This window comes from Austrofundulus limnaeus, unplaced genomic scaffold, assembly GCF_001266775.1.
Source record: "Austrofundulus limnaeus strain Quisiro unplaced genomic scaffold, Austrofundulus_limnaeus-1.0 Scaffold754, whole genome shotgun sequence".
Lineage (NCBI taxonomy): Eukaryota > Metazoa > Chordata > Actinopteri > Cyprinodontiformes > Rivulidae > Austrofundulus > Austrofundulus limnaeus.
The window spans coordinates 174,048-189,108 of record NW_013953156.1 but is presented as its reverse complement, the minus strand read 5'-3'; the positions used below and the strand labels follow the sequence as shown (position 1 = coordinate 189,108).

The 15,061-nt window shown below is 42.9% G+C and overlaps 1 protein-coding gene and 1 long non-coding RNA gene across 2 annotated transcripts; one reads left to right on the top strand and one right to left on the bottom strand.

The window, feature by feature from the left end:
• Positions 1 to 874: 874 nt before the first annotated feature.
• On the bottom strand, positions 875 to 14,455 carry LOC106532346 (peripherin-2; the record flags this gene model as incomplete). Its single annotated transcript, XM_014028383.1, is given in 2 exon segments — positions 875 to 1,271; positions 14,209 to 14,455. Coding segments are annotated over 2 exon segments (451 nt in total), but the record flags the coding sequence as incomplete, so codon positions are not given.
• On the top strand, positions 11,155 to 13,253 carry LOC106532347 (uncharacterized). Its single transcript, XR_001312061.1, has 2 exons — positions 11,155 to 11,322; positions 11,811 to 13,253. It is a non-coding gene; the product is annotated as an uncharacterized LOC106532347 (long non-coding RNA).
• Positions 14,456 to 15,061: the final 606 nt, after the last annotated feature.

The following is a 15,061-nucleotide window of genomic DNA, read 5'->3' as shown; positions in this document are numbered from 1 at the left end:
GTTTACACACCTGTTATCCACCTGTTTACACACCTGTTTACACACCTGTTTATCCACCTGTTTACACACCTGTTATCCACCTGTTTACAGACAGGTTTGTAGTCTGTACATCTGTATATACATATTTACACACCTGTCTGAAGTCTGTAGTTTATACATAAATATCATAAATAACCTATTTAAACATCTGTTAACAAACACGTTAACTCACTTGTTTGCACAACTGTCTGTCCACCTGTACACACACCTGAAACACCTGTCTCTACACCTGTCCATATTACATGTTCCTACGTATTTCTTTTGCATCTGACACTGATATTCTTGTTTGTGTGTTTGTTTGTTTTTCAGAACCATACAGGTGTGTGTGTGCTGGTGTGAATACAGAAATGCGTAAAGGTGCAGGTTATCCTACAGGTGTGCATACAAAAGAGCATACCTGTGTGCTGCCTGTCACAGGTGGCAGCTGGGAGTTTAGCCATATGTTTTCATGGTAATCAGTCATAACAGATGTTTGATGGTGACAGTGGAGATAACTTGACTGATATCAAACATCAAAGTCACACAAACAAAAATCTGAACGTAAACAAACACATTTGGCAAAAAGTCCTTCAACTGTAAATCATGCATGTTCTGGGGGATAAGCTAAAGGACTGCGAGGTTCTCCGGGTCGTCACATGTGTCTGAGGTCAGCAGATCTGTGTTGTGGTGGTCCAGTTTGGATCACATCAAGACCGTCACTTTGACTTACAGAAACCAGATTTTATTGTTCCTGTTTCAAAGAAAATCTGTTCAGCATAATTTTAAACTGGAAAAATAAATATCACAATCAGCATATGAGTGTGTATGTGTGCACGTGTGTGTGCATGTGTGTGTGTGTGAGAGAGAGAGAGAGGGAGAGAGAGAGAGAGAGAGAGAGAGAGAGAGAGAGTATGTACGTGTGCTTTGGTGGAATCTGCTGAACTTGGAAGTCATGCCTCCTCTTTCTGTTTCTGCTCTAAGTTCGGTCCAATTGGCTGCTGTGGGGGTTGTGGGAGGGTGGGGGTAGTCCTCAGTGGTGGGTGGGGCTTTCAGGTGGCAGCTTCAGGGGAATCCCCGCCCTCCTGCACCTGGTTGCCCCTCCCCAGTGTTTTGAGCTTGGACAGCATGTCGGTGAAGGTCTCCTTTATGCCTTTCTCCAGCAGCCAGCCTTCACTCTCACACTCAGGGTTTTCAGGGTCCGTCATTGTTTCCAGAGTCGTGCTCAGGTACTTCAGGCCCGCCACATCTGCTGACTGACACAAACACACACAGTCTATGTTTACCAACAGGTTGCAACAAGTTTCTGTCAGAGGTAAGAGCCCTGCTCTCAGGAGGAGCCACAGGAAGTGACTTAATCTCTGAAAAGGTTTTTAAAACAGAATTTCCTCCTTTGATTTATGTAAAAAGTGTGAACCAAAATGTTGTAGACATTTAGAGAAACTAAATATTCCTGTTAAATCAGCTGATTGATCAACAGCTTGTGCTTGTTTTGATATTTCTGCAGGTGAACAATAGTTTACATTGTTTTTTGTCAACATAAAAACTGTATTAGATCTCAGTTTCAGGTCTGATAAGCTGAAAATGGACAATCTTTGTCAGGAGTAAATGACAGATCTGGCTGTAGTTTTATTAGAACTCTTTAAAATAAAAGCTAAGCTGTTAGTATCTACTCTCAACCCAGTTGGACTCACAGGGACAGGTGGGTTTGGACGGTTCTACCTGAATATCTAGCTTCATTCACAACTGCAACACTAACTCACTTGCATTGAGTCATGTGCATAACTTCAGTTATCCTGGTACTATTGAGGTACTTTTAATACTCCCTAGGTTAGAGCAGGAAAGCTCCTCAGGTACATGTTAGTGCTTCAGTTCATGATGTTGGTGTTTTGACATAGAAAAAACAATCGGTTATTCTCAGGTAGTGACTTGGCTTTTCCCAGAATGCATCCTGCTGCTGTTGGCAGATTAACTCCCCCTTCCCCAGAATAGTTCCTGATCCTTGGTGAGCCTACCTCCCCCCTGCTGGCAGATTACCTGTAGCAGGACTCACACCATTAGCTGTCAAAGCAGAGCCCGTTCAATAATCACCTGGAGCTGACCATTAACTTCTCTGACTGACTGAGAACCTGATGTGAATGGTAAATGGACTGTATTTATACAGCACCTTTCTATCCAACCAGGATATTCAAAGCTCTTCACACTACAATCTGTGCCCTCATTTACCCATTCACACATTCTATTAGGTCTCTACAAAGCTAACATGTACAAATCATGTATGGAATCTAATCAGTGCTTTAAATCACACTCATACACTGATGGGACACATCAGAGGCAGTGGGGGTTCAGTGTCTTGGCCATGGATACGTCGACATGTGACTGAACAGTGGGGAGATTGAACCACCAACTCTCACATTAGAGGAATGACTCCCCTAACCACTCTGCCACAGCCGCCCCTCAATGTCTGCTTGAAGCCTGGACTGTTGCAAGTTTCTGTGGTTCTATCAGAAACAAACATCAGATCTAAATCTCATTAATGATGTCATTAACCTGCTGAGGTCACCTCTATCCATTAGCTTCAGGTGTCCTACAGCCATCATCTTGTTTTAAACAAGATTAAGAACGCTGCTTATCCTCCATGAACTTATTCACTCTTGGAGAATAGCTTGAAAACAACTGAGACTTCAGCCCCCAGTTGACAGAAAATGACCTGATACAGGTGAGCCATGTAATCATGGAAATGAGTCGTGTTTCTGCTAACATGAAATGAAACGTTTTAAACTTCAGGTTAAGGACGGGGGGTTTCAATGTATGTGTATCTGGGTGGTGTGGTCTGATTATAGGAAAAATAATCCAGGGGTTTGAGCCATGTTTCAGCTAAACAGAGAAAGTCCAGGTTATTGTCACAAATGAATTTGTTTAGGATGAGGATTTGGTTATTGAGAGAGCGAGTATTGAGGAGAGAGAATCTTAGCTGTCTGGTGAGAACACAGAGGGAGAGGATGGAGATTGGCCAGATTCACATGGGGTTTGTTGTGACGACGTAAAGAGGAAGTGAAAGAGAGGTGAGACCAGAGAGATGGGATGGTCTACGGCAGGGGTGCCCAAACATTTTCCTTGAGAGGGCCAAAATGAAAATCTATAGGGGGCTGCGGGCCAAATGCAGTAATATAATACATGAAATACAAATACTTTTTAAAGTAAAGTTCTTTATTTTTAACGATTAAGCTATGCAATGGCCCTCTTTTGTTTTAGTCTGGGCACATGGAGAAAGTCTGCCATATGCTCAAGTAGCAAAGGCTCATGGGACATTTCATAATTAGATAAAATATGAGTTTTTGTGTCCTTATAAAGTCTGCGAATCTACATGTGGGGTTAAATCTGATCRAAATATGTCTTCTTGTCATTTCATGTTTCATGTTAATCCGATTAAATCAAAGATAAAGTCAGCACCATGAATGAAAACTACCTTCACAGCCCTTTTATAAAGTCATTTGACCAGTGGAAATACTGTGTTTCTACATAGGATAACAGGTTACAACCTTGTAACTTTGGCAACTGTTGGTGGGCCAAATCAAATGGCTTTGTGGGCCAAATTTGGCCCGCGGGCCCTACTTTGGGCTCCTCTGGTCTACGGGGATGAAAAGTTGTATGAAAAAGTGCGAACACAGCCTCTATGTGGAAGGCGACATGAGTGGAATAATCCGAGTTTTTGGAGAGTGTTGTGCAGACTGGGCAGCGGTTGTTGTTGAGGCGGCGAAGAGCAGAGGCGGAGTACTGGAGAGCCATGGGTGCTAGCAGGAGACTAGCATTAGTTCTGCACTGGACTAGCGCTGTTGGTAAACTCGCTTCTGTTGTCCTTGAAAGAGTCACAGAGATGAGGAATAAGAGGCCCCAGAGAATCCACAGTGCTGTAGGCATAGCAGCAGCAGCAGAGGACCAGGAGGGAGGCATGGGATCCAAAGACACGCTGCAGGTGTTGGGGAAAGTGGAGATCACTGCGGCTACCTGGTAGGCCAGAGAAGGGCTCGACCAGACCCTTCAGGATTGAACTCAACAGGACTGTAAAATCCTTGCAGGACAATCCAAACCAGATCCTTCAGGACTGAGAACACCAGAACACCAGGAATCCTAGCTGGACAATCCACGGGGCTGAGAGATTATGGCTGCAGATCATTTCATGCACATTAGGAATCAAGAGATATGTCTATTGCTTTAAGTAGAAACATTATTTGTATACTGAATCCCTTTTTTATATTTTTGTATTGTTTCAGTTTCACACTCTTTTGTATTAAATTCTGTTCAACTACAACACGCACCTGTTCCTTGAAGGAAATGATGCAAGAGAGAGTTTAGCTGGCTGTGAATCTCAATACAGGACACGGGGTCACACTGGGTGCAACAGTACAGTGAAATCATAGCACTCGGTGAGGGACAATGAGTGGCAGTTCAACTAAACCAATGGAAAACTCAGAAGCTGAAGGTAAAAATTATGACACAAGGTCCGCTCGCTCAACAAAGTCCTCAAGGTATTCAGGAAAACTTACTGTTAGATCATAGGCAGGATGTTCAAGCAGGTCAGCATCAACCCGAGCCAGTATGGCAGCAGCACGAGCACAAGCAGCAAAAGTCCGATTAGCCTATGCTGAAAAAGAAATGAGTATTGTGGTGAATTTTCATGTATGGCCCTTTAAGACGTGAACGAGCCCAGGCACGCTCACGCCTCTCTGGGGGCGGAGAGTCTGAGTAACATCTTAGCTGTGTGGACAGTCTTTAGTGTCTCTCGCTAAATAAACATGTCCAGAACTGAAGAAATAGTCTTTTCGTCATTCAAATGTTAGATTAGAGTTTTATTGACAGTTGACAAGTCTTCAGGAGAAAGTCCACTGGTTTTCATCGACCCAGGAGCCAGCAGACAGCATCAGCCGAAAGGAGCAAGCCACCGCCAGCAGCACCAGACAGAGTGAGCAGCCCCAGACTTGAGCAGACGGGAGCAGACAAAAAGAGTCCGAGCCACCGACAGCAGACGGAGGGGAAAAGAGAGAAGAGTCCAGCAGCTGACAAAGCCGAGCCGAACCGAGCAGAAACGGAACCAGAGACAGGGAGAGACACAACAGTATCAAAGTGGAGAAAGCCCGGCTGGAAGCAACTCTCAACGTACTCAATCTCCAAAAGGAAGCTGATAGCAAAAGCAGAGGTAATGGGATCAACAGCAGCTCAATTTGACATTGCTGAATCAAAAGAAGAGTTGACATTTTTAACCCTACAACCAACCCCTGAGTAAAAAGTGAGTGAATACATAAGTAAACACAATTACAGTGACTCAGCTCAAGACAATATTGATATGTTTCCACATGATGACAACAAATGTCAGATACAACAATGCAAAAAAAACCCAGTAATGTTTATACAGCTTTGTCCCAAACAAGAACAGATGCAATACTTGTTTTCACCACAAGATCGTGCTAAGCAATCACTACAAAGAGATGTAATTCCACAAACCCTCCATAATGTGTCACAAACACAGCAGGTATCAAACTCAAGCAGCAGTGCCGACACCACACTTGACCTTGCCAGATTTCTGGCCAAGAGTCAACTAGTAACTGGAGGACTGTCCAAGTTTGATGATGAGCCTGAGAATTACCTGAGCTGGAAAGCCACATTCCAGAGCACCATAAGAGACCTTGGTTTTACACCCAGTGAAGAAATAAATCTTCTCATTAAGTGGCTAGGCCCTGAGTCTTCTGTACAAGCTAAGAGACTAAAATCAGTCAACATAAAGCATCCATTGGCTAGTCTGAACATGATGTGGTTGAGATTAGAAGAATGTTATGGCTCGCCAGAAGCAATAGAAAACTCCCTCTTCCAGTGAAGAACCATACAAGCTTCGTGACCTGTCAGACTTACTGTGTGAACTCCAAGCAGCAAAGTTAGATGGCTATTTGTCGGGGTTAAGCTACCTTGACACAGCCAGGGGAGTAGGTCCAATTGTGGAGAAGCTGCCCTTTCATCTCCAAGAAAAATGGACGATGGTGGGGTCAAAGTTTAAAGAAGACCACAATGTTAGCTTCCCACCCTTTTCAGTCTTTGTAGAGTTTGTGAAAGGTCAAGCTAAAGCAAGAAATGACCCAAGCTTCACCACAACTTTCAACACAGCAACTCTCTCGCAGGTCAATCATGCATCCAGCTACAGGAAAGGGAAACCAATAGGTAACTACAATCAAAAGCCATCGGTCTTAGTGCACAAGACGGACGTATCATTAGAGAGTTTCAAAACAAAAGAAGCAGGTGAAAACTTTAAAAGACAGAGTCCCATACACCACAAACCCCACTCGATTAAAATATGTAGAAGTTTCAGAAATATGCAACTTGAAGACAGAAAAAATTTGCTCAAAGACAATAACATCTGCCATTGCTGTCTTGTTCCCACCTCCCACTAAGCCAAGGATTGCACAGTCACAATTAAGTGTGATGAGTGTGACAGCAAGAGACACCTAGCAGCTCTTCATCCTGGCCCAGCATCAAAAATGTTTAAGCCTCCCTCATCCATTGGAGAGCATGGCGGGGAGCAAGCCAATACACAGGACTCAGATGTTATTGCCACATGCACAGAGGTATGTGGAAACAAAATCACAGGGAAATCCTGTTCTAAAATCTGCTTGGTGCAAGTCTACCCCAAAGGTCAGCGAGACAACATAAAAAGAATGTATGCAATAATCGATGATCAAAGTAACCAATCACTTGCAAAGACAGAGTTTTTTTGACATATTTGATATACAAAGCCCAAGAGAACCATACACACTGAAAACCTGTAGTGGTACAACACAAGTGACTGGTAGAAGAGCATGTGGCTACATAGTTGAGTCATTAGATGGAAAAAAGAGTTTTCCTCTCCCCACTCTCGTAGAATGCAATGCCATCCCCAGCAATAGGGAAGAGATACCCACCGCAGAAGCTATTTTCCACCAACAGCATCTGAAAGTAATGGCTGCGGAAATACCACCTCTTGACCCAAATGCAGGTATGCTGCTGTTGATAGGATGAAACCTTCTGAGAGCTCACGAAGTGAGAGAGCAAATTAATGGCAGACACAATGACCCATTTGCCCAGAAGCTTGACTTGGGTTGGGTTATCATCGGTGATGTGTGTCTCGGCAACGCTTACAAGCCAAGTGAAGTGAATGCTTTGAAAACACGTGTTGGACAATGGCAGCTCAAGCTATTTCACTCCCTGCATCAGTCGCTTCAGTGTAAAAGAGGACTTCAGTCTAAGCCAAGCCAAAGCCATTTCCAATCAACTGACATCTGCTCACTCACATCAAAAGCCTACAGCTGAGAATCTAGGAGAGACTGTATTTTGTCGCACCAATAAAGACAACCAGCTTGCTCATTCTATTGAAGACATGATCTTTCTGAAGAAGATGGAGGAGTTCTTCAAAGATGATACTAACAGCTGGGTTGCACCACTCCCATTTCGGACCCCCAGATGCAAACTCTCTGACAACCGGTTTTACGCCTACCAGTGCCTCAGGTCCCTGCGACGTACACTTGACAGAAAACCTGAAATGAAAACACATTTCATTGAATTCATACAGAGGATGCTCGGCAAGCAACATGCAGAGCTTGCACCACCTCCCTGGGAAGACAAAGAGAACTTGTATCTACTGATATTTGGTGTATACCATCCACAGAAGCCAGGAAAGATACGTGTGGTGTTTGACTCGAGTGCACAGTTTGATGGAGTGTCTCTCATTGATGTACTTCTTTCAGGTCCAAACCTAAACAACACACTTCTAGGCGTGTTGCTTTGTTTCAGGAAAGGACCGGTCACCATCACAGCTGACATTGAAAAAATGTTTTACTGCTTTGTAGTCAAGGAGGAGCACAGAGATTACCTTTGGTTCCTGTGGTATGAAGACAACGACCTTACAAAAGATGTAGTTGACCATCAAATGAGAGTGTATGTCTTCGGTAACAGTCCCTCCCCAGCAGTGGCAATCTACGGGCAGAGAATGGCAGCAAGGGAGGCAGAAAATGAAAATGGAACTGATGCCCGAAACTTCATAGAGCAAGACTTCTATGTTTATGATGCATTAAAGTCTTTCCAAACCGAAGCGGAGGCTATTGATGTCCTACAGAGAGCAGAGAAAATGCTTGCCCTCTCAAATCTGCGTCTCCACAAGATTACTTCCAACAAGGTCAAAGTGGTGAAGGCATTTCCACCTGAAGATAGGGCCAAGGATATCAAAGATCTTGATTTAACAACTGACGAGCTACCAGTCCAGCGCAGTTTGGGGGTGAGTTGGAATCCCACATCAGATACATTCACATTCCATGTTCCCCAAGAGCAGAAGCCTTTCACTCGTTGTGGCGTACTTTCGACAGTAAGTAAGTCCGTTTGAAATTGTCAATCCAGAGTCGGATGTTGAAATTCGACAGGACATAACTGTGCTTGCCACTACAACTGTTCCAGCTACCTTGGGTACATTGCACTTTGGAAGGTTCTCAAAATGGACTTCCCTTGTCAGAGCAGTGGCTTACATTCAACACATTTCTCACATTAAAATCAAGAATGGTAGCGGTTGCAGTGGCTGGCACATCTGTAAGGTAAGTCTCACAGATGAAGCTTTATCCCAACCAGAGTACACAATCATCAGGTGTGTCCAGCATGAAGTCTATGCAGAAGAAATTAGATGTGTCGTGACAAAACAAGACATAGCACACAACAGTTCTCTTCACAAACTTAATCCAATGATTGATAATGCAAACTTACTGTGAGTTGGAGGGAGACTTGCAGAATCCAGCTTGCTAAGTCATGAAGCCAACCCTCTTTTAATACCAGGAAAGCATCACATTGCTACACTGCTCATTTGATACCACCATGAAGCCGTACAGCACCAGGGAAGACACTTCCCTGAGGGAGCCGTGAGAGCAAGTGGATATTTAGTTGGTGGATATTTAGTTGGATAGTTGGTGCCAAGAGATCCATCACTAGTGTAATCCACCAATGTGTCACTTGCAGGAAGCTTCGAGGCAAAACAGAGCAACCAATAATGGCAGACTTGCCTGCTGAACACTTACAGACTGATCCTCCATTTTCTTATGTTGGCCTTGATGTATTTGGACCATGGGAGGTTACAACACGCCGCACCAAAGGTGGTCAAAGTAACAATAAGAGTTGGGCAGTTTTGTTCACTTGCATGTCTACAAGGGCAATTCATATTGAAGTCATTGAAACTCTGAGCTCGTCCAGTTTTATTAAGGCCCTTCACAGATTTTTTGCTATCAGAGGCCCTGCTAAGCAGTTGAGGTCTGACTGCGGAAGTAATTTCATCGGTGCCTTCAAAGAATTGAAGCTGGATTCCCCAAAGTCTGTTGAGTCAAGTGTGGATGACTACCTACGCAAACAGAGGTGTTCCTGGGTGTTCAATGCTCCTCACTCATCTCACATGGGTGGCACCTGGGAGCATATGATAGGCATTTCATGACGCATCCTAGACTCAATGCTCCTGCAAGCAGGGAACCCTACACTGACTCATGAGGTCCTGACAACCTTGATGGCTGAAATAACAGCTATTGTTAATGCAAGGCCTTTGTTACCAGTTTCCTCAGATCCAGAGGCTCCCTTAATCTTGACCCCTTTGACTCTACTCACACAGAAATATGGTCCAATTCCAACTCCACCTGGGGACTTCTCCAAAGCTCATATGTACAAACATCAGTGGAAAAGAGTTCACGCTCTAGCTGATACATTCTGGACCAGATGGCAGAAAGAATACCTTAACATGGTCCAAAGTCATCAGAAATGGCAGCATAACAGACCAAACTTGAAGGAAAGGAACATCATTCTTCTAAAGGACAAGCAGCTAAAAAGAAATGAATGGCCCATGGGAGTCATCACAAAGACCCTCCCAAGCAAAGATGGAGTCATCAGGAAAATGGAAGTAAAGATTACTCGTGACAAGATTGCTAAGACTTTCTATAGACCTATTTGGGACTGTATTCTTTTGTCTTCAAGAGATTAGTTTCATGATGGAGTCATAGTGGCATTGGGCCTCGTGCAAGAACATGTTCGTATTCTTATCCTAAATTTCTCTTACTTTTGTTTGTACAAAGGGTTCGTAAGAACATGTCACGTCAGATTCAACAAACTCTTCTATCTTCAGGAAAAGTGTGTAAATGAGCTGCGTAAATTCACCTGTTCTATCCAGCTGCTCGTGCACGCGAGAGGAGATTAGCATAATTACCACCCCAAAAACACCATATAAGGCTGTGTTTCCTGCTTCAGCTACAAGGAAGTGTTCATTCATTCATGAAAAATGACTGCGAAAACTAAAAAGAAGAACTTTACGAGTTCAGAGATTGAAGTCCGTCTGTCAGAGATCMAGAAAAGAAAATCTGTCATTTTTAGCAGGTCAGCTGTGGAATAAAAAGAGCTGCTAAAAGTCTAAACAACTGTGTTAAATCATTTTCATTTATTCAGAAGACACAGCGCTGCGCACCCCCACCCCACCCCCGCGCGTGCTGCATGTTCGCAGGTGGTCTCAGATGCGGGTTTGAAATAAGCATTTTAAAATGTTTTCAAAATAAGTCTGGCACTTTGGAGAAAACCCAGGACTCACTGGAGGGATTATGTATCCCCTCTGGTCTGGGAACGTCTCGGAGGCCCCCAGGACGAGCTGGAAAGTGTCGCTGGGGAGAGCGCGGGGTCTCCTGCTGGCCCCGCACCCGATAGCGGGTAAGCCTTCCGGGCGGACAATTTATATTGTTAGTCTAAATTATTACATTTAAAATTATAACTCTAATTCAAGCAGAATAACTTATTGTCAACATAATTATGGAGTGTGATTTATTTTCAACTCTAAATATCTTCAAACTAATGAAATATAAAGTTATTAGTGAAGAAAACCCGTCTGGATAACAGCAGACTGACTGCTGGTAAAATATACGACAGGTCTGGACCACTCCTGAATTTTGTTCGTATCTGAAAAAAATCTTAGAATATGAAAACATTGGTGAATGCCACAAATTCTCCTAAATCACTCGTACGCACAACTTAAGAACAAATCTGTGAGTACGAACGGTTCTTGCATGAGGCCCATTGTTTAAATAATGTACTGGAACTAGTTGTGTTGTTCTTCTTCCAGGCCAGTTGGAGGTGCTGTTTGCACTTTTTCACTAAGTTGATTTAGTTAATAGAAGAAATGTAACAGGAAGTTATTGTTTTCTCACAAAGCCTGCAAGCATGGTGTATCTCTTCTCATCTACAGCCATCCACTCCTTTACTTCCCTTTGAGTGGCAATATAAGTAAGTTTGTCACTTGTGTGTGGTTAGATGTTGTGCAAGTGATCATTGAGATGTTTGATGTGCAGTGCATTTATAGTCATAAACCAATCTGAGTTTGTATGATGAGACTGATAAATATTGATCATTTCATGCACATTAGGAATCAAGAAATATGTCTATTGCATTAAGTAGAAACATTATTTGTATACTGAATCCCTTTTTTATATTTTTATATTGTTGCAGTTTCACACTCTTTTGTATTAAATTCTGTTCAACTACAACACGCACCTGTTCCTTGAAGGAAATGATGCAAGAGAGAGTTTAGCTGGCTGTGAATCTCAATACAGGACACAGGGTCACATTGGGTGCAACAGTACAGTTACTGTGTGGGCAGGTGTCTCCAGTCGGTACAGAACTGCCCTACACTTTGTGAATGGTACAGTGACAAGCCCATAATACCTGAATAACACCATTAATCCAGTGATTGTGCCCCTACATGAACAACACAGGCCTGATTTCATCTTCATAGACGACAATGTTCCAGCTTATCAAGGTCACATCATCAGGGAACGGCTGTTGGAGACTGGTGTACCTCAAATGGAATGGCCTGCACTTTCTCCAGACCTGAATCCCATTGAAAACCTGTGGAATCAGCTGAGCCACCTTGTAGAGGCTCGAAACTCTGCACCCCAGAACCTGAATGACCTGAGGGCTGCCGTTCAAGAAGAGTGGGATACCATGCCCCAACAGAAAATAAGTCGACTTGTGAACAGCATAAGACGTCATTGTCAAGCTGTAATTGATGCTCAAGGGCACATGACGAGTTATTGAGACGTTATAATTTTTTGTTGTTGTGTACCCACCATTGTTGTTAACTTTTGTTTCAATAAATTGTTTGAGATGAGGAAATCACCAGTGCATTCTTTTACTTAAATGTCCTACTTTCATAATATGATATCACTGTAGCGTGAACCTTTTACATTTACCATAAAATTCACATGAAAGCCAAATATCCCTAACTTTTTGTGAGTAGTGTATTTATCAGAACATGCAACTACAGTCCAAGTCTTCTTTACATCGCTGCGATTAACAAGAAAAAGAAATGTAGTGGAAACATGAATATCTTCTCAAGAGACAGTCCTGTTAACTCCACCTTTTTCATCCAGCCTGTGATATCTCAAAGTTTGAATAAGGACTCCTGTTAATTCATCTGATTCCTCACCCTTAGGCCTTAGAACAAAGGCTAGACTTCCTGTCGCCAGTTAATTGGTTTATCACCTCTTTCAGGATAAGGCTGGAATAAACATTGTTTGACATCAAAAGACTCCCATCAGATTTATTTGTGGGTCAGCAACGCCACTCTGAAAATATTTTATTTATTTGTCACCCATGTTTTCCGTTTATAACTATAAAAAAAGCATCTGTGAAGTGTCAAAACAATACCTTGGTACTCTGATTTTAATTACTGTAATAATCATGACATTGTTTAAGTAACTTGATCTGGTTGATTAACTATTACTCTGTTCTTCTGTTACATGTCTGGAGGGTGTCATGTGACCACCGCAGAAAGTCTTAACCAATGAGAAGTTCCGTTGTGAACAGGGAGTATTTCGTTGTTCTGCCATGTAGAGAGTTCTGAAGAAGCGTTTTGAGGAGAAAGCAGTTGTTTTTCAGTTCCAGCTTCCCCCATCCCGGGGCGAGCTAGGCCATTCTTTTCCACTTTTTACTTTTCATAGTTTAATCGTAAGGAGCTTCCAGGAGGTAGATTTACATTGATTAAAACGATGAGGCTGATTTAATTCAAGTCGGACGACCTCAGTGTGCTCGCAAGGAACGCAGCCACGGTGCTGGACAACATCTCCAGTGAATGCAGCCAGCAAACCAGATGACCAGGGAACTTCTACACAACACAGATAAGACTCGGTTGGACTTCACGTGCCACCCAATTAGCCTAGAAGTATCCATTCTGGCGTCTACAACTTTGCCGGTAGGAAACATCTTGCTCAATTAATCTGATGGTGTGTTCCAAGATTTAAATCAGATCAGAGTTTAATCAATGTTCATTCTTCTTCCCCTGAGCTCCCTCTCTGTTAGCGATAGGCTTAGAAATAGCGAGTAGTGCCCTACTGAAATATGTTTAGGAAGTCATTCACATGGTAATCATGCCAGATTAATGACATCACTTCTTGATTAAGTTTACGGAACTGATTATAAAGTGTGTTTTTGTCTGAGAAAAGACTTGTAATGCATATATTTCCCTCTGAACCTCATTTTAAATAATAGACGGATGGATTTCCAAACGTGATTTGTCTTCGTCTGTATTTCCTTGTCTCACGCCGTCATTAAACTGGAAGAATTAAACGCCTTCATTTTTAGAGACTGAATATTAAAAGAAAGTTTTTCTGAAGTTTTACTATAAAAACTTTAGTGGTGCCTCGAAAAACAGATAATTTGCGTGTTTAAATAATTCACAAATTATCCATTTTAGAATTCTAGCGTTTAATACTCCTACAGAAAACAAGTATTTTTCTCCTCTGACTCCAGTGAGTAAACAACTACTGTTAGCTATGCGCAACTTCCAATGAGAGGAAGTCAGTCAAAACGAATTCTGTATATAACACTACCCCCCCCCCCCCCCCACACACACACACACACACACAATCTGTATTATTTTTGGGGTTGAATTTCCCATATTATGTGAGTAAATGCAATAACGCACAGTACAGTGATTTATGACCCGTTTTAACAGTCATTCTGTTCACATAGTGGCACTGGATGCCCCCAAACTGGACCATGATCTGTGAAAGGTTTATTGACAGTTTATTGACTGTTTAAATGTGAATCCTTCAAGTAAGTGGTCTAGGCTGGATGCCAATTGGCTGTAAAAGGATGTAGGCAGTCTCTTACCTCCAGGAACATGGAAATGATGAGGAGCACTGCAATGCTGGTCATGATGCTGCTGTAGTAGGAGAAAACTGCCTCAAGGCAGCCCCTGTTCCAGATGTTCAGCTCCTCGGTGCGGTGGTCGTAGTCGTAGTGGGCAGAGTTATTGGTCACGTGATGCTGGATGCAGGGTCGCGGGGAGCCAGGGTTACAGCAGCTGAATGGGACGCTGTCCATCAGGTACTTTCCCTCCACATTACTGAGTACACGACTGCAGGAAAAAGACAATTTTGAGGTCAGAAGAGGTGTCAGAATCTGATCTACAATGAAGAAGTCCATGACACCATTGCAAAGAGACAAACATTTGGCTACGTAAGGTTCTCCTTCCTGAGTGAAAAAGTTTTTAAACTGGGAGTTTTGCATCTATTTGAAGGAAGAGAACACTTCTACCTTTTGATCATTAATCTGAAAAAGCTATTTTTGTTCTGCATCAGAAACTGAAAACCAACAGAACATCTGAATCTCCAGTGCTGATGCCCATATTTCCTGCTATCATTCAGTAATATGTATCAGTATTTGGGGCGGCTGTGGTAGAGTGGTTAGGGGAGTAGTCCTGGAGCCGGAAGGTCACCAGTTTGATCCCCGTCCAGTCGACTCAGTYGTTGTGTCCTTGGGCAAGACACCTTACCCGCCTTGCCTACTGATGGTGGTCAGAGGGTCCGGTGGCAAATGTCTGCAGTGTGAAGCGCTTTGAGTGTCCTGGATGGATAGAAAGGCGCTATATAAGTACAGTCCATGTACCATCCATTTTATTATATATATACACACTCCTGATCAAAATCTCAAGACCAGTCAAAAAGTGCAAGAATTTGCATTT